Genomic DNA, 25,314 nt, shown 5'->3' with positions numbered 1-25,314 from the left:
CTATAGACGCTGGTAATTCTGTAGTTATCTTTGAGGAGGCTTCATTGCAGCTGGAGAACCAGATTTGGTGAACAGAGGAATTGCTTGGTGCTTCATGTTGTCCTGCTGATGGGGTTTTACATAGGATATTAGTTATTGGACACATGTGGGGGTATTATACGACATGCACCACTGACGGCAGCGGGATCTACAGGAAATCCTCCTCATGGGGTAAGTGCATGTTGTCGACAGGGGGATATTAGCTACTTTTGTCAAAGCCAGATGAGTATTTAGTTACTACCGGAACAGATGCGTACAGTTTATGTCCAGAAACATAGACATTGGATTTGATGGGGAAATAACGATGGAAGAAGCCATGAATGCACTTTACCTCCACTCCAACATTTTCCTATTCAATTCTAAGTGAGCGGCACTGGATGTCATTAGCACAGTGTGTTTGTGTATGTGTGTGCGCGCGTGTGTGTATGCGTGCGGGGATCTGAGGGAGGGGGCGCAGACAGGCTCCCTCGAAATACACTTAACAAGTTACTGTTGCGCAAGTTTTCTGGGGGGACTTTTGAGATGGAGGGAAGCGTGAAAGTGTGACTGGATGAGACTGAATCCCATCAGGTAAATGATCATTTATTCATTTCTCCGCGCCGCCCAGAAGACAGCGGGAGACCGTCTAGTTCCTCTGCTCGCACTGTAACACACGGCTAACGACAGCTAGCTAGCTAGCGAGCCTGAGCCGCATTCACTGTTAGCTGCTAGCAGGCTAATGACTGGTGCTGTGGCTAAACCTGAACCTTGCTACTCACACGTTGCGATACAACACTAACGCGCTAATGTAGCGGGGTTAAATCTGCTGACGTGTCTTATTACTTGGAGGTAACTGTGCTATCCGTCAATCTGAAAGCTGTCTTACACGTGTAAAGGCAAGCTAGTGTTTGCTAGTGGCCATTAACAATGCTAACGTCTTGCCTCTTTGAGCTCCAAACGCGGCTAGCAGCGGCTAGCACTAACTTGGTACGGGACAGTCACCGGGTTGATTTAACTGTAATAAAAACTCTGACAGCACTTAGCCACATTCTAGTTCATTTGAATTAACATCCAATAGCTGTGTGCTAACATTGAAGTTAGCATTTATAGCTGCTTATTATGTACCAATGGCTAGTTATCGTGTTGGAGGTGGCTACACGTGCCCAGTGCGTGTGTAGCATGACAGAAAACACGAAGCTCCCGTGGGGCTGGCAGCTTGTGACCGTGTTTAACTTCCCCTCAACCTGCCTCCACCTCCGGCACCGAGCGCTCACCTCCTGTCAGGCTGCTCCTCGTGCGTTTCACACCGGACCGAGAGGCGCCGAGCACCGTGTGAGCCTCGGCCAGCCCCGGTGCTGCTGCTGCTCCCCCCCTCAGCTCCATTCATTCAGCGCGGCCGCTAGTTTCTGAGGAGAATGATGTTAACATGAGAATCTGAACTCACGAATCCTCAAAGTCTTGTATCTTCAACCCGTGAAGTCTGGAAACACATCACTTTATCATGCCATTACACAAAACCCTGTCTTTAGTGTAAATCGCATTAGTTTGCCTCAAATATCAAACAAGACAAATCTAATACGATTGCTCAAAATGTATTCAGTGGCAAATACTTTCGGTTTAAGTGTCCCTCCAGCCCAGATATTCCATTCAATAGCTGCAACTATTTTAATTATTGTCGTCACCTCCTATAAATCTGCAGATTATTTCCTGATTAATCAATTCTGTAATGCATCAAGAAGTTATTATGAAATTACCTCTACAGCTTCCTAGAGCTGAATATGATGCCTCTAGATATCTGGTTTCTGTTTGACATACTACTACTGAGTAATACATATTTAGTTTATATTAAATAACAGAAATTCTGGAGAAGCTGGAAGTAGAGAATAGTTGCCTTTTTGACAATTTTCCATTATAAAATGACAGATATTATTTAGTATCAAAATTATTATTTCTTATTTAAGTAAATGAAATATATTTTATTATTTTTCTATCAATGAACTGATTAACCCACATTTTAACATCATTATCAGCAATGCATGGGCAAAATTAATTTAACATTTATAAATATCTATAATAAAAAATGTTTTTTTTAGAGAATACATTTCTCCAGCATACCTCCTTTCTTTCTATCAGCATTATGCTTAAGATCATAAAGAATTGTGTGAGTAATGAATCTGATTTAATTTTTTGTGTACTTTGTTATTTAAAATATTGAGAACATGAATTGCTGAATATCAAGCATACTTCTGCACATGGAATATACTTTATTTAATATCTATTCTCTGCAGTTGCAGGTCAACACTGGAATCTGCCACAAAACATGTCGCATACAAATGAATTAATCTTGCAGCTAAATCCACAGAACACACATTGCTAATCCACAGTCACACTCCTCTGGGGCTCGATCTGACTTGGTGGTCGCAATGAGTCTTTTTAAACAGACCCTCGTTATGTGCCTGAGTTGGACAACAAGAATGGCTGCTTTACTGTACATTACTATGGCATTGCCCGAACATGAAGACGCCCTTGAGATAGAGATGAGCTTACTTACCAGCATGTGCTGGTTTATCAATACCCAGGAGGGCTTTTAGGCTGCCTGCGCCAATTTAATCTAATAATAAGAATAATGTGATTTTTTTTTTTACCCCCCCTCCTCCTTTCTCTCTGTAGCCCAAAGGTACCAGATGAGTGTTTAGTAGAAAACGTGGGGCTCCGTGTTGGAGTGCTGCACCGATGATTTGAACACAGTTTGTAGGTGAGTGCCCTTTTTTCTTGGCTCTGTATTATTATGAGGACTTTTGTGCCTTTGTTGACATTGTTTTGATGGACTATCTTGTTTTATTTTTAATGTTTTTTACAGTTAAAAAACATGGTCTATGATCCGAAAGTCCTTACTGGTTTTTGTCCATGTACCTACTGAGGCTTTGAAAGGACTGTTCTTGCCCCATTCTGTGGGGACAGCATGTCTGAGTAGAGAGTTCCCAGGGACGACTCAGTGTGTGGCTGGCACAACCAGACCCATCCTTTGTCTTTCAATAGCCTTCTTTGTGGCTCCATTAGTTCCCCAGTGCTCGCTGTGCTACCATGTGCATTAAACCCAAGAAAAAAGTCCTCAGTGCTATTTTGTGTCTCCATGCCTTCATATATCCATGAGTCCTGCAGTAATACAATTTATCAAATGTCTCAGAATGCTGCTCTTTTTTTGACCTGGCTTGTGTGGTAATCTTGGTGAACCCACTTTGGGCAGGTTTCCTCCCTTCTGTAGAACTCCTGAGTTCATCCGTCCTGAGCTGGGGAATAATAAACATGACTGTGGCCAATGAGAAGTCTGGCTCAGGTAAGTCACCACAGGCAAAGTCCTAAATAGACTGTTGCACAGGAACTGTTGCAATGTTGTGTGCAAAATTTGGACATTTGAACAGAGATAGCTGTGTGTTTGATCATTCACATTTGTCCCACTGTGACATACAATAGCCACACATGGCAGAAAAAAACAAATATTGCTCAGTGTATCTAGCCTGAAAAAAAACCAAACAGATAATGGACAACTTATTCCTTTACCAACCAAAAATTACAAATCCTATTTTTATGGAAAGAGTTACAAAATTCAATTTTATTTATTTTACTGTGTTATATTGACTGGTAAATACTTGCAGTTTATGTTGTGCTCTTTATGCAAACCCAGTTATTTTGGCCTCAGTTTCTTGCTGGGAGCTCAGCATCCACAAGGCAGTCCTGTTAGTAGAACAATTCCTTTGTGACTCTGCGTGCTTGTTGCTGCTGCAATGGAAATGAGGGCTGCTCTCTGTGAATTGGCCCATTGATTGAGTGTCCACTTATTGTTCCTCTCTTGTAAGCTCTTATTATGCTCCCAGTGTCTTGTTTTTTTTTCATTGGCTTAGAATTTCAATTATTTGCATTATTACTGGCAGTAAGCTTCGTTTATCACTAACATTTCTGCCTGCCTTTATAAAGCGGTAAATCCTAAACTCAAGTGCATATTCTGAACCCAGCAATGCAGCAGGTGTTGGACAACCTGAAAGACCTCCCAACAGGCACAGGAGCCAAAGATATTGATCTCATCTTCCTCAGAGGCATCATGGAGAGCCCCATCGTCCGTTCCCTTGCTAAGGTAACACACACACACAGACACACACACACTCAATCACTCTAGCTACTCCAGTGCTCTGTCGCATGCACACACACATACACAGTCCTAGTCTCATAATCTAGTCATCAAGCTCTAGCTGAAGATGAGAGGAGTAGCAAATGTTACGACGAGCCTGAAGAAATGAAAGTGTATGAATCGTCACATCACCACATTTTCAAGATTATGTTTATCTCTTCCTGACAGTGGGCTCATCAACGTAGTTCAACCAGGCAGCTAATGTTTATTCATATGTGGAATGGGGTGGGAAATAGAGAGAACTGCAGCAAACTGCATCTTGTAATGTGCTACGACCTTGGTGTTAATTAATCATGCTGTGTGCCAACTGTAGAAATATCTACTTGCCAAGGTGAAGTCTAACCCTGCCCACTGTGTGTAGGGTGACAGTACAATTCCTGTGTCTGTCTTAAAATAAACAATCCAATTTTCCTTATTTGCTGACAGTGTGGTGAACAAATGTCTTGCATAACAGAAAAACTGCTCCAATGCAGATTGAGGTGATCAGGTTCAACTACTATGTATAAATAGAATGATTTCTATATAAAACCTGTCACCGAGGGACGTTCTTGTCCTCATTTCCTACAAACGGAGCTCTGCTGTCTTAAAGTGTTAGATCATTTCCTGGTAGATGGGCCAATGAGTAGTTTAATGTCATTTGAAATAGTGCCGATGGAATGCATCACTATTTCTACAATTATCAATTTCTGTGTCTGTTGTGTATCACTATAACAGTTTGAGGAATAATATGACATTCTGATGGTGCCTCACTATAATTTGATATACAATGTGTGGAAACAAGAGTGTCAGGGTTATATAGTGCTTTATCAGTTGATGTGTAACAATATGGTGATGATCTAATTTCCCTAAGCCTACACCAGGCTGTTGTGCTCATCCAGTAGTGCTAACAAAGCACAGCAGTTTCTCAACCGAGTTCCCTGAAAAATACTATGTCACTATATACAGTACATCCATATTGAGACACAAACATAACCAAGACACAAGACTTTGTCCCTTTTGTGCACCCAACTGTCTTTCTACTGCTGTCTCATCTGTCTGCCTCACGGAATCAACACCAATCAGTGCTTTTTGCAATCAGTCGTCATCATTTCTTTTTCTTCGTGTGCTGTTAATCTTTTTCTTTTGTCGTTGTTTCCATACATGCATGTTTTTGCAGTGAATTAGTAGATTAGTAACATTGATAACTGTAAATGATTTGATCAAGTTTTGATGTGTAACTTAATTTTTCTTCATCCCTAATTTGACAAATTCCCTCTGTGTGTAGGCCCATGAGCGCCTTGAAGAAGTTGAGCTACAAGCCGTGCGGGACGATAACGTTCAGCTGGTCACAGAGATCCTGGATTCCCTCAACGAACTGCCAGAAAAAGATCCTGCTGCTACAGAGCTCGTCAATATCTTGCAGGAGCCTCACTTTCAGGTACAGTTTGGCCTCATTCCCCTGGTATACAATGTTAGTGTGTTTTCAAAAGGGCTTGAATAGATCAGAGCTTTGTGGATTGAATTTCGTTCTGCTTGTGTGGGAATGGATGTCAGAGCTTTTTTACTCCAGCTATTGCCTAATTTCCCCTGAAGTGCCTGTTAGGCAGCCCTGCTTCTTTGTCAGTCTTTATATTCCCCACCACAAGCTGCAGCATGGGAGGGTGGGGGTGTATTTCCTCGGGCCAATAGCAGGCTGAGTTATGTGGGTAAAGTGAGGGGGAGAAGACTGTGTCACCTACTGTTTCAGTAAATCTTCCCATTTGCTAATGCAGCTTGTAGTGTCTGACCAATGCTAACTCTGTCTTGTGACTGCTAGGGTAAGAACAAGCCTGGTTTATCGTCTCTTCTTAACAATCGATCTGCTGTCAGTGCAAAACATCTTTTCTGAAGGAATGTGTAGAGCAATGATTTATGTCTTAACGCTCATGTTAATGTGTCAGATGTGTTGGTCACTGTTATTTTTAGTATATTGGTAAATTAACCTTGTAGCAGTTATTGTTGTCTTTCTTAATTAGAAAAAGCTGCAGGAAATCTACTCTAAATGTCTTAAAATACAGAGATTGTGAGTCTGATTTTCCCTCTCTCCTCCAATCTTTCTGCTTCAGTCTTTGATCGAGGCTCATGACAAAGTGGCTGCAAAGTGCTATGAAATGCCACACGCTACGGTGAACAGCCATGTCTTGATGACCAGTTCCCTCATGCCAGCTGATGCTGTCAGGATGATTGGCATCCAGAAGAAAGATGGGGAACCACTGGTAAGTTGGCCGGGCACTTAAATCAACCACGGCTCTGCAGAGGGAACATGTCGTGCTCCTGTTAGGCTGTAAATTGCTTTACCCATCATGGTGTCCTCTTTTATCGACCACTTGTTAAAACAGAGTGACTCAGTTTTACTTGGTACCTCAACATAAGTGAATTTTTATCTAGAGCACCCACGCAGACGAAACCTACCAAAGAATAAGCCTTGCGTTAGATTTATGAAGTGCGGACGTACGATACTGAATGGCTGCTACTCTCTGTCAGGGTGTGACGTTCCGTGTGGAGCGGGGAGAGATGGTGATCGCACGGATCCTGCACGGCAGCTCGATTGACAGGCAGGGCATGCTGCACACTGGGGACATTATCCGCGAGGTGAACGGTCGTGAGGTCGGCAGCAAACCCCATGAACTCCAGGAGCTGCTGAAGGACTGCAGCGGGAGCATCACGCTCAAGGTCCTGCCCAGCTACAGAGACACACCGGCACCCCCGCAGGTAAGGGAGAGGGATGCTGCCTGTTATTTTTCACCTGTGGGAACTCAGTGATCCTTTATTACAGGAGAATAAGTCAGTTTCATTCTCATTTCTTCTGTTTGTGCTCATCTAATCTTTCTTGAAATCAGTGCTTTATGTGTACAGCAGTGTTGATGGGTATGTGTTGGTGTATTGAGGCTCTCCAGTAGTTGTACAGTACCTGTCAGTGATTGGGTGAGAGCTTCCTGACCTGGCTGATCCCAGAATACCACCCCCCTGAAAATTGAGCCCTTGTGGGGTCTATTAATAACACCCCACACACTATCTGTATGGTATACACCACTCTATTCACTGGAGCACCCCCCCTCTCTTACTGTAACAGGCACACACAGCAGCTGACACCGAGGAGCAGTATGTAGGGTTATGTCAGACACTGACCTTTGTGCTGGGGAGGATCAAATTATCTCATTCTCCTGTTTGCTTATGTATTTGTTGGTTTATAGTCATGGTTGGAGTTTTAACTTCTGAATGAGGCCAGCCCAGTATCCTGGTGATTAATCTTTCATAAACACAATTTTGAATATAGTGAATATTTTTTTGCTGCTCAGACTGATCTCTTGGGTGAATCTGTCAAAGTTTCATCTTCTCCATGCTCATCCACCTCGTTCCACCTACTGTCCTTAGAGCCGTGTTTAGACTAGAAGAACTGAACAGCACCAATGAAGAACAGACAATAATATGAGTGGAAAGGAAGAGAACACAAGCAACCTTCTTTTAGCTGCTTCATCAGGAAAGGAAGTTGAGATGCGCTCATGATAGTTATTCATGGATCTTATCAGGCCCATTCATGGAACTACTATCTACGAGTGTGTGAAATTTGGTGCAGCTTGATTGGAGTCACGTTACTGGTGATATAAGTGATTGATATTATCAAGTAAATATGATACAGTTATGTTAATGTACTGCCTGTAATTTAACTCTCTCATATCTTGTCGTAGGTTTATCTAAAGCCACATTTCAACTACAACCCGACCACAGACAACTTGATCCCCTGTAAAGAAGCGGGTTTGGCCTTCTCCAAGGGAGACATTCTTCACGTAGTCAACAAGGAGGACCCCAACTGGTGGCAGGTGAGTAAGCTGTTGCTGTGTAATGGTGAACCACCTGATACAGACTACAGCTGCTGGGCTGATTAGGGGTTGTGGCCAACTATTTGCCTGTTGAACATTACAAGAGGTAGTTAAAGATGAGGAGGAAGGTGTTTGTGACTGATACCTTATTTCTGTATGTGATTTATTGAAACAATGATTTCTGAACCTCTCTGATTTCCACACAGGCACGCAAAGTGTTTGGTGAAGCCACTGGTCTCATCCCCAGTCAGTTCTTGGAGGAGAAGAGGAAAGCTTTCGTCAGACGAGACTGGGACACTTCGGATTCTGGTCAGTATAAGTCATGTTCTCTCCTTCTCATCATGATACCAGCTGTTACCATTTATTTATCATGACAGTCAAAGATCTCTTGGCTTTAGCGCCACCAGTGGTGACCTAACTTTTTCTCTGTGTGACTCAGGGATGCTCTGCGGAACTCGAACTGCAAAGAAAAAGAAGAAAAAAATGATGTACCTGACTTCTAAGAATGCTGGTGTGTATCACCACTCGTTCTAATTTTTCTACATGCAATATATTTTGACAATAAGTGCATATATAACAATACAGTGCTAAATCAGCCTGTGTATCACCTTGAACAGAGTTTGACCGTTATGAGCTGCAGATCTATGAGGAGGTCGCCAAGATGCCACCGTTCCAGAGAAAGACACTTATTCTGATTGGAGCTCAGGGAGTTGGCAGGCGGAGCCTGAAGAACAGGCTCAATGTTGTGAATCCTCTGAGATACGGCACCACTGTGCCATGTGAGTGTGCGAAACAAATGGCTAAGGCAACTTAACTGTATATTTGAAGGTTTTCTGTCTTGGTACATGTTACACCTTTCCTCATCTTTTACCATCAGTCACGTCACGACGTCCCAGAGAAGAGGAGAAAGACGGTCAGAACTACAGCTTTGTTACACGGGAAGAGATGGAGAAGGACATCAAGGAAAGCCGCTACCTGGAGCACGGCGAGTATGATGCCAACCTTTATGGTACCAAAATTGACTCAATCCACGAAGTGGTGGATATGGGTCGTACCTGCATCCTAGACGTCAACCCTCAGGTCAATTTAACACACACACACGCACACTCAATTTATAGATCGTCATCTAAAGATTTGGTTTGGACATTGTCTTTTTTGTTGTTGTTGTTGTTCAGGCCCTGAAAATGTTAAAGACTGCTGAGTTTATGCCATTCGTGGTGTTTATTGCTGCTCCTGAGCTGGACACACTAAGAGCTATGCACAAAGCTGTGGTAGATGCTGGACTTACTACCAAACTACTCACGGTAAGTTTTGAGTGGATTTCAGTTTCTCTAAATAGTTACATATTATAACGGTTTGGTTAACTGTTGTTGCCTCATTTTGTACCAGGAGAACGATTTGAAGAAGACTGTGGATGAGAGTGCCAGGATACGCCGGGCCTATAGTCACTACTTCGACCTGACTATTGTTAATGACAATCTGGACAAGGCCTTTGACAAGCTGCAGGAAGCTGTAGAGCGATTATTCATAGAGCCTCAGTGGGTTCCAGTCAGCTGGGTCTACTGATGTAATACCCCCCCCTGCTGGACGGACATGGCTGTGGGAGCTGCTAGGCCTGGGACAAACAGGGACACAACCCTGTTCTGCACACACACAGACTAAGTGTTGGACATCAGTCCTGTGTTAATTTGGGCCTTGCACAAAGCTGCATCAGTGTCACCTGATCTGAAATGCAAGATTCCTTAATAGCACACTATGCAACTGACAACACACAGGAAGTGTACTTATTGGCAAAATATATTTTTAAAGAATTCTTTCTCTTCGAACGGATTGGAAGAAATTACTGGCCAATGTGTCAGGGTGTTTTAAAATAATAACAAAAGCAGTGTTATTTTCAATTTACATCAGTATGTAAGATAGGTAGTGTATTTATTTCTCAAATCAGGAGGGTTTGCTCATTGAAAAGGACGATACCTCAGTGTTACAGTTTACAGTGTGTATGCCTCAGTACGTCATCTCATTTCGTCCTTCATGTAGAATAGAGTCGTATGTTTCTCAGACCTGTTTCCTTGTGAAGGCTACATTTATTCTCTGGTGTGTCATTAATGGCAAATGTCTTGGCAATCACTGTTTGATGTTGTACAGGAAGAAAAGGTACTGCAGTGTTTACCCACTTCTCTCATTCACTCAAGCACAACAGAAGTGGATTATGTTGACGGTCATACATATGGATCATGTGCGTGACTGTTTGACCAGTGAATACGGTGCTGTGTTTGTCTGGGAGAAAGAAACTTTCCACAGGACTCTTGAGCAGGGTACTGCATTTCAGTGAACCATCCCTTTTGATGTGATATTACTAAAAAACGTAACAGTTTTTAATAAAAGTTCATATTTACTTATAAAGGTTATATTTTACAAGACTTCAGAAAAGGTGTATTTTCAGATGTGAAATAAATGATGTGTTTTATAATGATGTGCTTTGTATTTGCTGTTTGATTCTTGTGGCAGAATTCTTTGACAAATGTGTTGAATGTGTTCACAGTGTGAAAGAGAAGGAAATAGTTACAACCACAGCTGACATGGTCACATTTTATTTTTCCGCCATAGAGAAAAATATACAAAATATCAAACTTGAATTTAAAACTTAAAGAAATGTGCGTTTAATCTGCATCAAAAGTTAAAATATTACAAATTTGCAAAAGTGGTTGAGAATGAGGTCTGTGGTTGGCACATTAAAAAACAGGTCTATGGGGAACAATAACATGGTTTCATGAGGAAGTGTCACAAATATAGTACAGTTACAATATTAGTGCAGAAAAACAATCTGAAGCCACATCGAATGTGTAAGTGCAAGATGTCCCGACAGCCTAAGTGCTGAGACATCACATTAGATTCCACGTAATATAAGTAGTGTTTATTTTACTTTGTTCCACGCCCACTGAGAATTCCTTGATCTGATTGGCTTGAAGGTTTAGATCAACCTTTGGTAACACACAGCTGATTACTTAAAAGTTGATTATTTCATTATAAATCATGTCATTTTCTATAAAATCAGTCAAAAATCAGTCCCCAGAGTCTACGTTGATGTCTTCACATAGTTTGTTTGATCTAAAATCCATAAACGCGACAAATTTTCTTCTCAAAACCTTTGAAGACTTGTCATTGATCAGTGATTGTCTTTTCATCGACTAAAGCACAAAGTGACTGTCTCATGAGTAAATGAAAGTAATTAACGCACCGTAAAATGCAAAAGTGTTTTAAATAACATTCTACAGCACCAGATTGAATTTAGAAAACACTGATAAATAACACTTCATGTATGTGATGCCGTGCACCTCATGCAGGTGTGGTTAGTAATAGTTTCTGGTGGATTTGAAGGCATCTTCAATTCAAACTCCCAGGGTTAATGAGGCCAGACCTCTGACAGCGATGCACAGGACCAGAGGAAGGTTCCCCGACTCCTGGTTTATTTCTGTCCTCACGGTGTCCTCGTCTCTCTTCAGGCGCATGTTGGAGGAGGCGAACAGATGTGCAGTCTTTTCATACACGTCCTCTGTCAGTGCAGTCAGGTGTGCGCTGCTCAGCGGCAGCTCTCCGCTTCCTGACGCACACTGCACCTGGAACAGGGGTGAGACAAAGTTTAACATGCAGCTGGAGCTATGATGCATCACTCATGTAACATGTTGTGTGGTTTTCATTTTGTACAAACCGCCTTTACTCACCAACAGCTCCATTGTGTTTAACACTGAGTGGCTGCAGCACATTCCCAAGACGGCACGACAATCATTGGTCATCTCTGAAAGGTGAACACACAGATGAGGGATGAAAACAGAACTTCAGGACATCCTACCCGCTTCTCCTCATGACATTGAAATGATGACTGCTAGAGACTGACCGATTTATCAGTTGGTCAAAAAGAATCAGACAAAATGAGCCTTTCACAGACATAGGATGAATGACGTTACTGCCCCCCCCCTCCTCGATTAACAAACAACAGATTTCTAAATGTCCTTTTTTCCACAAGCTGTTATTTTTTATTCAAACTAGCTGATCTGGACCAAATGTCTACCTCTGTCAAAATACCCTGTGATTATTGCTGCAAACCAATGTCCTTACGGGGACAAATAAAGAATTTGAATCGTATCGTTTGCAGATAAGGTCTGAAAAACTAAACATTTTATTTTACTGAATAAACAACGCTGAAAAAATAAATATATATGTGTACATTTGGGATAAAAATGTTTATTTTCCTGAATAAAGTTCTATATATTTGGTAAAATTTGTGTTTAATTTTTATTTATAATAAAGTTTATGGTTGAACTTTCATATCTTTGTCGTTAGGGTTTGAAAACAACATCTTATAGAATCATTTTCAACTATATATCAACGAAAATATCAGCATTGGGCCCAAAAATCCATATCGGTCGGGTTCTTCTTTTTACAGGACTTCAAGCAACATTCGACTTAACTAATGTGTAAAGTAACAAAGGCTGCACAGAGAGTACTTTTACCCACCGTCCAAGGCGCTGCTAATGAGGTGGAGGGCTGTGAGGAGTGACGTGGCCTGGCCTGTCTGAGCTGACTCTGCTTCACCACACTGCTCCACGAGGTCCAGAATTGCCTGGATGCTCTGTGTTTGGCTCTCTGTTGTCATAACATCACCCAGGACAGAGCTCTTATCCCCGCACATCTGGTCCAGCTGAGCCAGAGGAACACACCCATGTTTAACAGGCAGTCGTATCAGAGGTTTATGGTCTTAACTCCGCGTTATCATTGTGCCTCTGCCCTGTCAGGGCCTCTCTGTCCCACCTACCACATCCTGAAGTGCACTGACTGCTAGTTGATCCTGCATAACTCGAGTGAGTTGCTGGAGCAGAGAGGACCGTGTGGAGGCAGGAAGAGTCGACAGCAGCTGGAAGTGATCACGAAGTTGCTCCAGATCTGTTCATAGAAAGAAAAAGCCATTCAAATTGACTCCAAACACAGAATGTTTGCATTATGTAGCAGGCCACTAAAACCCGAGGCCGAAGTCAACTGCCTAATACCAAGTACGAGCTTTAGATAAAAGCTTCAGGTCAAAGCAGACGTTTACAAGAGATTATCAAACCATTCTGATAAGACCCCAAGGTCGTTTGTGAGCCGGCACATATTTCTGAACACGTCATCACCTACAGTCACATGTTCCATGGCTGCAGAGAGAAAAACAGTAATTTACCTTGTTGAAGGCGGCTATTTTCAGAGGCGTGCAGAGCAGATCTGGACGCATCCCACAGTCGTTTCTTAGCCTGGCCGTCTACTTCAAAACCTCCTTTGGTGTCTGACATCAGACACAACTCTGAGGAAAATACAGCATGTCACATTTCAGATATTTAATGGATTCAGGATCAGTTGTTCTGCTCAAATATGCAAATGTGTTGATTTAGCTGATGACTCCTCACCATAGCATCCATCTTGTTTGATCTCTAGTTCTATGAGGGCGTAGGCAATGGTAGTATGGGTGGGAATCTCCATGGTAACATTACTGTCTTTACTCAGGCTCCCGTTCTCTTTCAGTGAAACCTGCGGAAACAATGATACAGCAGACGTTTGACTAAAGACTCTAAAACAACAATTACTGCTGAAAAGTAACAGCTGCCAGTGATGCATCCTTCACCTATGAATCTGTATCTTATTATGCAAAACATGTGGGAGTCAGTAGAAAAAATGATGTGTTGCTGAAATTTAATTTAAAATCACTTTTCAGCATTAAGTGGCACAAAGTTAACTTCCACTTGTACAACTTAAAAAGCAAAGACAAGTTAAATGCAGAGCTGAAACTCATTCAGGGAAAAAGAGACCTTTTATAAGCAGTATATAGATAATGGGTTGATAACAAGAGACATCATGAGATAGTTTCAGTTTTACTTCTCTACCTTGGAGAACTTGGGCCCACAGAAGGTGAGGCTTCCTCCACACTCTCCGCCCTGCTGCACCTCCTCTATGACCGAACAGGGCTTCGTGGTCACAATGCGCTCCTTCACAATCCCCAACACCCGCCTGTGCTTCTCCTTGGTCTGCAGGATCAGACAGTGGGACATGTCCAGGGCCCTGAGACAATGAATGCACAGCAGCACCAGCGTTATATTTTTCACTGGAAAAAACAAAATGTCTTAAACTGATTTTAAATTTTCATGTGAATAAAACCCTCTTCAAATAGAAGCATTTTCTCTCGTGAGTGTTAACACTCAACTGACTGTGTGTTTTGTGTGGGGCTTTATGAGTGGACAAAGATCACTGGTGCTGTGTGAATATCTCTGACAGAGTGTGAGGTCAGGTGTCCGGTGTTTTGCCGTCAGGACGCTGGAGACAGGTCGGGGGAACAGACCTGCTTTTGGATCCTTGCAGCAGCTCCTGCACATTCACTTCTTCTTTTTTCAAACTGTCGAAGGACGACTGGAGCTTGGACGAGTCTTTGCCGTGCAGGCTCACGCTGGAGTGGCTGAGGTTTGCGTTCATAGCCCCCTGAATGTTGTCCCCATACGTCCCGTTAAACTTGATGAAGTCTATCTCTATGGTAACTGTGGGAACAGGAGAAAATAAGGTGCAGTACATGAGCGCTCTCGGCCACCGTAGAAAAAGGGTTTTCTGTGATTTAATGCTACAGATATCGAAAGCAAATGCATGTCCTTATACAGAGTGTTTGGTGTTTACCTGGCTGTAGGAGGATGTCTCCTGCCAGGATGTCATTCAGGTTAAAATCAGTGGGGAGATACTTGGGCTTCTGCCAGAACCAGAAACGTTTCCGCTTCACCACCACAGTCAGCAGCTCAATGGTGTCATTGAGGCTGGACACAGGGATCAGTAAACCCCCGTTATCCACCTCCTCCACAAAGTTCCTGGTGGCTGTGGCAAACATCTCCCACCTGGATGGATGGAGACAAAGACCGCAGCACTCATGTGGGTTCAACTGACTTTAAACTATGGTCAACAATCCTTCCACCGTCCCTTCATTTCCTGTCTGTCTTTAAAAAAGTCCCCATAATAACATCAATACACTGAATGCATGTATTTCTGCCTGAAGCTAACATGCTAATAGCATCAACAAACACATCAGCCTCAGCTGCTTTTCTCAGGATCGTGACTTCAGCTGCTCGTGAAACAAAACTAGCATCGTGAATAAAAGAGAAAACAAGTGTTACCGTGTCCCCGGGTGATTTGTGTTCTGAGGAAGCAGATTAAAAGTTTCCTCTGAGCTCAGACTTTAGGAACAGACAGTTCTTCTTCACGTCAGTCTGCGATCAGGCTGTGTCTGTCCTGCACAAAAGACGCTCGGCCCCCTCCGCAGGAAACTGTGGGCGTGTCACTGAACACTGTCAACACAGCAGACCTATGTAATAATATAAATAATAAAAAATAGCAATTATTATTTGTAAGAATTATAACAAAAAACAATAACAATAAAAAATACTACTACTACTACTACTACTAATAATAATAATACTAACAATAGTCGTATTTTTCCCTCAGCCTCAAACATAATTTTAAGAATATAATAAATGACATAAATAAAAATAATAAATAAAGCCACATAAGTTATTTAGGCCACATTGAATGAATTAAAGAACTTCAAAGGGTTTAAATATGATATGAAATACACTTTTAGATTTTTCTTTGTCAAAGCTTCAGGTTGGAAACTTGACAACAACAACACTGCAAAGTTCACTGTCTCTTTTACCCTATGAGTATCAATGTGGCTCTTTGCTGACACCTAGAGGCCGGTCTTTGGTGACTACAAACAGACTTCACTGTCTTCACTTGACTTGTTGTGTTGTGTATTATCGTCTTTGATGACAACCAGAAGTGCTTTTTTGGAAGTTCTTTTTAACACTATATAGAAACGTCACTGTTTTTCTCTAATGTCACTCTGACCACAGTCTGGAGGAGGCAGGGGACATGGCCACAGCTTCATGTGCTCTCTACATACCAGGATCACATGAAACAACTTTTTATTTGAGATTTATTGACACAATCTAACAATATTTAACCACCAGAAACACAGACATTTTATGTGATCAGATGACATGGCCCTGGTGGCTCACCTGACTGACGCCCATGCTCTGTTCCAATACCAGCGGACAGATCCCAACTAAATGCAGAGGTTTATTTAGAGTAATATGAAAACTTTCTTTAGAGAGTTTTCGTCAGATAATAAACGTGTATAAAAAAGTGTTTTCTAGTCTTGATAACCACTCACGTCTCTTTACAGTACAGTTTTGCCACTCACCCTTTCACACATACAATCATACAGTACATCTATGTACAACACTGTCACTCATACACAGCCATCAGGGGCATTTAGGGGTTCAGTATCTTGCCCAAGGACACTGTGGAATGCAGAATGGTAAGTGGAAATTATGGTAATAGCCAAGTTGCTTTCAGTGTTTTGCACAAACAGCCCCAAAAAAAGAAATGACTCAACAGAAAGAAAGCATCACAGATTTTATTTGAGCTCATGGAGCGTAGCTTCCGACACTTTTGGTCACAAGTCCTCCCCGAGTCCACAGAGACGACGGTGCGAATGGATGAAGTGAAAAATAGCTGGATTTGATGTTTGCTACAGCAGCTCATTGGTGCACAATCATTGACGCAGTCATAGCAAAAAGCTGTAATTACTGTGATGAAGACAGAAAGAAAAGGTCAGTAAGGATTACAGTTCATGTGTTCTTAAGAAGTCCTTACAAAGCATACATTTAAAAAAACACTTAACATATGAAACAAAAAATAAATTAAACAATATGAGTACAAGCAGTAAGGCATCAGGCAGGTGCAGAATAAATATTACATGTGTTTACTTCATGACTGGCATATCAAGGCTAGTTTTATCTCAGAGGTAGAGAATGTCCATGATGAGACGGCAGCTATGTGACCAGTTGTTCGGTCCATGTTAAGCTAGTGTAGAGCAATAATTAATGGAGACTTATTATGCTCATGTTCGAGGTTCATAATTTTCCTTTATACTATTTCATAAAAAGGTTTAGAAGCTCTAATGTTAAAAAAAACAACACTTCCTCATTCTGCCAATTGCTGCAGCTCCTCTTTTCAGCCTCTGTCTGAAACACTTGATTTGTAGCTCCTGTCTCTTTAACATTAGAGGTGGGAATGTGGGCAAAAATCTGTTTACATCAATCAACTTTTTCGTAGTTTAATTGCATAAACATGTTTACACAACTTAGATAAGCACTTGCTATTAAGGCAACAACTTTGATGAACTGCAATAATGAAGACAGGATTGGATGTGGACGGCAAGACTGGGATACAGAGGTCACCAGAACCAGCCTGGGTCACAGTAGAGGCTGCGCAGGTGGAAAATGTGTGCGAGGTACATTTCAGGGGTCACCACAGCACCGGGAAATCTATGTGGGCGAAGCCGAGGTCCTTCCTCAACTCCCAGTACGTGTTGTTGCTCAGCCACGTATCGTCCTTTGACCTCCTGAGGGGGAAAAAGAAATTCCAGATAGTAATGATGAAATGATTGTGTTACCATGACAAGCTGCATGTGACGTTATTAAACATACACTATCTCTTTTTGGCCACTAGGGGGTCTTTCAATCAAAACGTTTTTTTTTGAGAAATCAGGTATAATGTTGACAGCACATGTAAAGCATAGTAAGTGTACATATATATACATCTATATATAGTTATGCATGGAAGGAAAAAGGAAAGCGTAATAATGATAGTAAAATTAAATAAGGTAAATTATACCTGAGAGATAAAGAAGCAGGTGTACATAAGTGTAAGGGTCTCTCAATCCTAACAATAACAGAAGACCTAGTTTGATGACATCATGAAGCAGTGTGGGATCATGGGAATTATTGTCTTCACCGACATTGCTAATGAAAATCTATATGATGAGGTAATGTATTAAAGTTTTATTTGCGTTACAAAGCAATGAATAATCGTGATGAATTATCGGTCTAGTTGTTGCATTATGTATTTCTAAGCTAAGAAATTCTCACTTCTCTACACTTGACTTTCTTTAGAGAGGAAGTCATGGCTACCTGAAGAAATGAGGCTGATGCGTGGCATTGCTCTCCTCCAGGACTCTCCGTCTTTCTCTCTGCAGCTGTTCGATCCTCTGCTTCTGCTCCTCTGCCGCCTCCAACTTCCCCTCCTCCAGCAGTCTGGCAGCCCGACACATCCATTATACAAACATTATAAAACATCTTCAAATATTCAAATTTATTCTCCACTTGTGTGTGCCATTATAACTCAATTATGGACAAACAGGAAAACACATGAATCAGGATATTGAAATAACTTTGCTGCCAAATGCTTCTTATTTCTGTGGCGCCTTGTGGCAGCAGCCTTCACTTAGCAGACTTTTAAACCGTGCAAATGTCATCTCAAGTAATGTTGATGGATCTGAGAGTTTCTGAGGTCACTTACTATTTTTAACATGAGCATTGATGTGTCTGTTTTTGTGCTATTTTGATCATAGCGTAGGGTGTGCACTTTTCAAGACGGCTCTCAAGCGTTCGAGATGTGAGATAAAAAAAGATGTGTTGCTCAGATATTCACTGGCAATGTTCTGTTTTTTGATCTCATCATATCACAATACTTTGGCAGAAATCTAGTGTTTCTTTCAGTCTTATCTTTCAGGATATTGCAGAAAGTCCAAGCTTACGTGCATGTGAATATACTTTTATTTTCCCATCTGTTGCTCTAACCTTTGGTCAACTCGTAGTCTGGTGTCTGTGGTTGGTAGCAGCAGTTTCAGAGATGGGTCCAACTCATTCAGTTCAACAGCAAACTTTGTAAAACCATAGTACTGCTCGTGGTCCACTGGCATTGCATCTGCATTGCAAAAAAAATAACCATGGCGTTAAGATATCATAATAGGGAGACATATGTTATAGAGGTGCACAGTTGTTAGAGAAACCTGCCATACTTGCTCTCCAGATGCACGTGGCTGAAGGTGGGTCTCCACAGAAAACCGCCTCATGCCACTTTCCAAAGAGTCTGTGGACGACCTTCCCTTTCTGATCCGTGACGGTTCCCTCCACCTCGTTCACACTAGAATTCCAGTATTTGGCCTGTGAAAACAAGTTGACAGAACGGGTTGATCTCCTCGTCGCACAGAGAGGACTGTGTCCCTGCAGCTGAGAGTGAATGGACAGTGCAGAGATTGTGACGTGAGTCCAGTCGCAGTCAGCAGATGTTGCTGTTGCGTAAACCACCCTGAGCACCAGAGTGTGTTGCGGGGCTGCTGTGCTTAATTAGAAATGAGGATGCATAATGAGTTGTGACATGTTTTGGCTTGTCGTGCCGCGCAGCTTCAGGTCTTTCAAATGGGACACAAGCTAAAGCAATTAACCTTCTCCTCTCAGTAAAGCCTTCCATGCACCTGAAACACTGAAAACATCAAGAGGACCTTTGCTGACCTGCTATGTGAAGACGACCATCTGTGTAGAGAGTTTATAGACTTTGGAAGGAAGTGCAGATTTTACTATGACTGTTGGTGACGTGTCATCAATACAATTCACTGAAAAATGCCTTTTCATTTGAGGTTGTTTTGACGAGGCCTTCTGGGGCTCACATGCTTTGACTTCACTTTTGAGGAGTCCATCTTTATAAAGAATCTATGCTACCAACACTAAGCTATTGCGAATGGAGCTACGGTGATATGGACCAATAATATACTGAAATATATTAAAATACTCAAATATTGTGGGCTTATAAATCACGATAGTTTACAGTATTGGATACACTCATGTCGTAAATGTGTGACAACACTCCTTAAGGCCTCATACTGGTGTGTTCTGGTATCTCCCCCCAGCAGCTTTGTAGCTGTGCAGAGGGTTTCACAGTCAAGCACTTCTACAGAGGTGCAAATGTTATTGGTCGACTCGGGCTGCCACGGCCACAGAGCCAGAGCAGTTGTTGGCAGTGAAGTAGACATGGAACATATTTGATTGATTCTCTCCAGATCACATGCTTAATTCTAACTATTTGATTTAGTGAAGTTATTTAAAGTGCAAAGTCTCTCTCTCCTCCTTTGATCGTTGCTCTCGAGCCCAAAGTGAATGTAATCATAATTAGTCTGGGATCAAAATGAACACAAGACACTGCAGGCAGAATTGATAACACATTGGAACAATAATGACTCTGTTAATAAAACCCTATTGAAAGGAGATGTTAGAGGTGGCCAGGGTCTCTGGGTGCAGCACTGAATACTGATACTAAATAAGGTCAGCAGTGAAACAGAACAAACCCACTGACCGAAATGCAAATCTCCAATCAGCTTTTTGAAATATCTGCCTTCATATGCAGAAAGGTGTTAATGCAGATTAGCCAAAATGTCGTCTGGACACAACACATACAAAAAGTATCACTGTTGTGGAGAAACATTCAACTTAAAAGACACTAGTCGGGCTGTAAACAATGCAAATAGAAGATGGAGTCTTGGCCCGCATATCTGCTGTCATACGGTGGGCTCCGAGACTGACCTCACCTTAACAAACGTGATCTTGCATTGGCAAATGTCACTGCTGCTGTTTCGGATGGAGATCTCCCCGTAGTGCTCGATCCAGCGCTGTCCACTGAGAATGTTGTGGATGCAGGACGTGACCTTGTTCCACTCATAGTGGTCTCCGAATCTAAGAAAAAAGAGAATTTAAAACTATTAATTGAACCTGTTCCCTCCCACTTGTCATGGTCATTGGTGTGTGCAATCTGTGTGTGTGTGTTGTCCAGGTAATACTCATGTTGTCGGGACCTTAGTCTGTTTACACAGTCACATTATGGGAAGTCCCCATGATGTAAATCATTACATTTTAAGGTGAAGACATGTTTTAAGGTTAGGCTAAGTTTAGGTTTAGGTTGAGGTTAAGTTAAGGTTAGGCAAGAAGTAACTATGGTTAGGTTTAGAGTCAGCCTCTAGGAAATCAATGTTATGTCCTCTAAAGTTAAAGAGACAGATGCTATGTGTGTGGTGTGTGTGTGTGTGTGTGTGTGTGTGTGTGTGTGTGTGTGTGTGTGTGTGTGTGTGTGTGTGTGTGTGTGTGTGTGTGTGTGTGTGTGTGCGTGAGTGTGTGTGTGTGTGTGTGTGTGTGTGTGTGTATCTGTGTGTGTGTGTGTGTGTGTGAGTGTGTGTGTGTGTGTGTGTGTGTGTGTGTGTATCTGTGTGTGTGTGTGTGTGTGTGTGTGTGTGTGTGTGTGTGTGTGTGTGTGTGTGTGTGTGTGTGTGTGTGTGTGTGTGTGTGTATCTGTGTGTGTGTGTGTATCTGTGTGTGTGTGTGTGTCCTGTGCTGGAGTAAACGAGGCAGGAGAGACTCACCCCGGCAGAGTTACATGAGTTGTGCCCACAGGAACAATCTCCATCGACTTCCCCCAGAACTTGTTCTTACACCTCACATCTACAGGACCAGTGGGAGAAAAGCACATCAACACTCATCCAGAACAACCAGCTGCTCCGTAACATGAACAAAAACTAATAATAGATCCAGCTCATTTACATATTCCTCTACCTTGCCAGAACATGAAATTTTTAGACTCTGCGTGACAGGCTGAGATCGGAGGGTGATGGCTGACCTGACCATGAAAAAAGGGAAACAAAGAGCGGCGTTAGAACATCGATTCAGTGAATTATTATTAGAATGCTGTGATTGTTCAACCGTTACAGAAAATACATTTTAAAAAACACGCATACTTGCTCGGCAACAAATCGAAAGCCTTTATCTGGCCGGTCAGATTCGTACGTCTCTCCCAGGAGCGGGTTGAAAGGCTTTCCACCAGTTCTGTAGTAGCTGGATGCATAGCCTGACACAACAAATGTAGCTATGTATACCTGCATAAACACAAAACAATACAGTTGGTCACTTTATTCACAATTTTCAAGACTGAATAATAAGTTGCGGAAACTGAGGTGGAGCAAAAAGAGACCTTCGAGAATTGCGAAGTTGGGAAAACTTTAGGGATTAAAAAATCCCAGGGACCTGAGACAATGAAGTATAGCATACATTTTTTTACGATAAGCCTCCCATTTTAATTCTCAGCACTTCTAATTTTCTCCCCATTTTACTGTAATGAACAGGGCATCTGTCTGAATGCTCCTCACATAGTTGTGAGCCAGGAGCTGAATTAATTTCACATCATAATGGGAGGCCACTGCAGATGTCTTCCACTGCTTTCCATATCACATTTATACACTGTATATTGCACTTTTGTCCTTTATAACAAAGCCAGTCCACCTGCTGCATCTCTGCACCTCCCACACACACACACACAAAAGAACAATCAGCAACTATAAACTGAATCACTCCAAAGTCAGACAGTACTAATGTGAGCTAAAGTGAAACACTAAAGAGTCCGCAGACACATGAATATAATGCGATAAGCAGGGCTGGTAAGAGCTCCAGCACTGGACAATATTTCTTCTAGTCCGGTCAAGAGAAACAAAAGCCAGGAACCACTAATGGGCCATTCGGGGCTTTTACAAACAATCTGCCTCAATACATTTTTTGTATTGATAGAGGTCAGCAAAGCAAGAAGGTTATTGGTTTGAATCCTGGTTTCGGTCGGGGTCTCTGTGTGTGGAGTTTGCATGTTCTCCCCGTGTCTGCCAAGGTTTCTACCAGAACTTCCTCCCATAGTCCAAAGACATGCAGACTGATTGATAGAACATTTTTGACTTCTGACATCTTAGTTTGATAGTTTTCATATTCTTGCCAAAAGTTAGCGAGGATACCACTCCTGTTACTCTGTGCTAATAGCAGTCTGTTAGCAGGAATTGTATTTGAACAGATTCTACGTATGAATATGCAGAATCAGTTTGACTGATCACGTTTGAGCAAGCTTTGGTTATCTCTGGATTAACAGTTTGTGTGGAGAGCAAGAGAAGTGGATCACATTGTCCCAAATGCATCTGCTATCGGCTTTTTAATTCATCATCAGATCATAAACGATGGGATCTAAGACTAGAAGGCATTCAACAAACACAAATAGATGAGTCTGACTTTATCCAACATGTTTTAATGTGGGGATTAAACTATTTAACATATTAACCAGTGAGTTTTACAGGTGCTGGTAGAAGTTCAGAGTCAGGAAAACCACTGAGTGCTGGATGTGAGCATGTGATCTGAGCATTAAAACTATGAGCCAGCCAGCTCACTCCAAAACAGCGAAAGAGAATGTGCCATCTCACCATACGTTCAAACGGGTCCTGTGTGTTGGCGGCTCTGTCGAGCAGCTCGCTGTACTCCAGCTCCTCACACAGTCTCTGCAGGGTGTTGAGCGGCTCATTGAGTTGCACAGGCATCGCCACCTTGGACAGGTCTTTGCCGATGTTGTTCCTGAGGATGTTCCACAGGCTGATGGTGCTGTTGTTGGGACTGGGAGAGGGCAGGCAGGATCTACGCTGACAAAGGGCAGCGCCTTCTTCTGCAGGCCCTGGGAGCAGATGGTGAATGAGGTCAGGACACAGTTGTTTGTGTGGTTCAAACAGCAACAAACAGCATTTTGTCACTGAGCCCTTGAAATTGGACCGGAGCAAGAAGCTCTTTGTTAACCTGAGTTCGGTCTCTCGATTTCTGTCCCATTGCTGAAGTTGGAAATGTTGTCACTGACATCACTGTTGTATGAGTCATCCTCCGACGCCTACAAAAAAAACCATCCAAACTTAAGTTGATAGATAAAAGACACATTTTTAATACAAGCGGCAGCAGGGGACTGTGCAGGCCTCCTTCGACATCCTGTCACGTCAGCAGCAGATCTGGAGATGAATGGTCCCTGAGGACTTGGGGACAAATTTGCACCTCGGCGTGCTGTATTTTTAGATTTAAGTAATTAACTTCCATTTTCACATTGTTTCCGCTCCAGTGGTGAACTGATCAGACGTTTACGAACGAACAATGAAAGAAGAGGAGACAGAAGAAGCGGAGGGCAGACAACATAAAAACTTAGCTTTAATAATTAAAGATGCCCACAAACATAATGGTGATAAAAGGCAAGCTGTTCTCTCAGCGATTGAAATGAACTGTCAGAGAAGGTTGAACAGATACAGACGGAACTGAGTCAGATGTGTTAAAAACCTCAGATGGAAATTTAATTTTAGACTCAATTGTCTGGATTATTTTTAATAAATTAAATTAATTATGTTCTCGCCGCTGTCCTCGATTGATTGTCCTTGATTGTCAACAGGACTATGCAATAACTACAAGACATATTTCCACAAAACTTGGTGGAAGGACGGGACACGGGCCAAGAAAGAACACATTTAATTTCGCTGCAGATGCAGATCAGGGGGGTGCATCCAGGATTTTTATCACTGTCTTTAACATTGGGAGATAGGACATTTCACAGATTTTCCCAAGGAACAATTAATGGATCCTGATGAAATAAATCAGGCATATTTCAGGGACTGATCCATGTGTGCAATTTAGTGCAGCTTGATTGAGTTCAAGGGGACTGCTGGTGGAGGTATGTGCTTGACTGAGTGCCATTCTATTTGGTCTGTACATACTCAGTAGGAATACGCAAAGCTACAAATAGCGGATTTCCACAAAACTTGGTGGAAGGATGGAACCATGGTCCAAGAGAGAACAAATTCGATTTTGGCGTTGATCTGGACAAAGGGGCAGATCCAGAACTTTTTACTTTTTACTTTCTCTTACATAGAGAGTGAGGGAGAGTTTTTTCTTTTTACATTTCACCAATATCTCAGAAAATAATGGATCCGTGGATCTTGAAGAAAACAATCTGGCATATTTAAAGGACTGATATTATAGAGTGTGTGCAATTGGTTGCAGATCCCAAAAAAATCTGGATCTAGTGAATTTAAATGCGGTTTCATAAGGGCACTGCTGGGCCTTGGTGGAGGTACGCGCTCTACTGAGGGCCACTCTTTGTTTGCCACTCTACCACTGGGTTGTATCATGCAGCTGAGGCAGCAGTGATGTATCAAACCATCATTGCAGAGTAATTCATTTCAGCCCCAGACATCAGTATTTATAGTCTATTCTACTTATTGATTCTGAGTAAGAAAAAAATCCGTGCGGAGGGTAAAAGCTTTAACACTGACACTTACCTCATTTTCAGAGGAGCTAGCGGACAGCAGGACTTCCTGTGCATCGAAGAACTCGGACAAAGACTCTGCGATGGAAGCTCTGCTCTCATTGGACACTTGGTGCACAAGGGGAGGGGAGGCATCCACAGAGTCCTGTTTCTAGGAGACACAGTGTGCACAGCTATAATTAAGAGCAAGCAGGGAATGACCTCATTGTAGTGAGGGAGCTT

General features: G+C 42.2%; 3 protein-coding genes across 9 annotated transcripts in view; 1 reads left to right on the top strand and 2 right to left on the bottom strand.

Annotated features, from left to right (window-relative positions):
- The first annotated feature begins 427 nt into the window (after positions 1-427).
- Positions 428-10,513, top strand: mpp6a (membrane protein, palmitoylated 6a (MAGUK p55 subfamily member 6)). 3 transcript variants are annotated; one of them, XM_034610201.1, is made up of 14 exons: positions 428-609; positions 2,689-2,773; positions 3,266-3,355; positions 4,032-4,150; positions 5,469-5,621; positions 6,289-6,438; positions 6,707-6,934; positions 7,912-8,043; positions 8,250-8,352; positions 8,483-8,554; positions 8,661-8,822; positions 8,921-9,123; positions 9,219-9,347; positions 9,433-10,513. In XM_034610201.1, the coding sequence occupies exons 3-14, from the start codon at positions 3,325-3,327 to the stop codon at positions 9,607-9,609; spliced, it is 1,659 nt and encodes a 552-aa protein (XP_034466092.1). In that variant the 5' UTR covers positions 428-609; positions 2,689-2,773; positions 3,266-3,324; the 3' UTR covers positions 9,610-10,513. The 3 variants fall into 3 exon arrangements, with proteins under 3 accessions (XP_034466092.1, XP_034466093.1, XP_034466094.1); XM_034610202.1 differs by lacking the exon at positions 2,689-2,773 and having other exon boundaries at positions 456-609; positions 9,433-9,609; XM_034610203.1 differs by lacking the exons at positions 428-609; positions 2,689-2,773; positions 3,266-3,355; positions 4,032-4,150; positions 5,469-5,621 and adding an exon at positions 5,647-6,000 and having other exon boundaries at positions 9,433-9,731.
- A 105-nt stretch (positions 10,514-10,618) lies between these two features.
- gsdmeb (gasdermin Eb) lies at positions 10,619-15,357 on the bottom strand. The gene is made up of 10 exons (XM_034610213.1): positions 15,222-15,357; positions 14,734-14,945; positions 14,408-14,600; positions 13,956-14,130; positions 13,482-13,602; positions 13,259-13,378; positions 12,857-12,984; positions 12,559-12,742; positions 11,766-11,839; positions 10,619-11,660 (listed from the first exon to the last, which is right to left on the bottom strand). Exons 2-10 carry the CDS (start codon positions 14,936-14,938, stop codon positions 11,433-11,435), a joined length of 1,428 nt encoding a protein of 475 aa, XP_034466104.1. The 5' UTR covers positions 14,939-14,945; positions 15,222-15,357; the 3' UTR covers positions 10,619-11,432.
- A 1,150-nt stretch (positions 15,358-16,507) lies between these two features.
- Positions 16,508-25,314, bottom strand: part of osbpl3b (oxysterol binding protein-like 3b) — a 34,036-nt gene continuing 25,229 nt past the window's right edge. For 4 of the 5 annotated variants that reach the window (XM_034610188.1, XM_034610190.1, XM_034610191.1 and 1 more), the window contains 11 exons: positions 25,106-25,243; positions 23,589-23,676; positions 23,225-23,469; positions 21,731-21,868; positions 21,549-21,612; positions 21,359-21,437; positions 20,534-20,678; positions 18,971-19,115; positions 18,750-18,876; positions 18,081-18,203; positions 16,508-17,512 (listed from right to left, as the gene is read on the bottom strand). In XM_034610188.1, coding sequence (XP_034466079.1) covers positions 17,416-17,512; positions 18,081-18,203; positions 18,750-18,876; positions 18,971-19,115; positions 20,534-20,678; positions 21,359-21,437; positions 21,549-21,612; positions 21,731-21,868; positions 23,225-23,469; positions 23,589-23,676; positions 25,106-25,243 — 1,389 coding nt within the window. In that variant the 3' untranslated portion in view covers positions 16,508-17,415. Of the gene's footprint in view, positions 17,513-18,080; positions 18,204-18,749; positions 18,877-18,970; positions 19,116-20,533; positions 20,679-21,358; positions 21,438-21,548; positions 21,613-21,730; positions 21,869-23,224; positions 23,470-23,585; positions 23,677-25,105; positions 25,244-25,314 lie in introns of all 5 variants that reach the window. The other variant, XM_034610189.1, reaches the window with a different exon arrangement.

The sequence above is a fragment of the Hippoglossus hippoglossus genome, chromosome 16 (genome assembly GCF_009819705.1).
Source record: "Hippoglossus hippoglossus isolate fHipHip1 chromosome 16, fHipHip1.pri, whole genome shotgun sequence".
NCBI lineage: Eukaryota > Metazoa > Chordata > Actinopteri > Pleuronectiformes > Pleuronectidae > Hippoglossus > Hippoglossus hippoglossus.
Note: the sequence above shows the minus strand (reverse complement) of the source record. Positions and strands in the feature narration are given on the sequence as shown.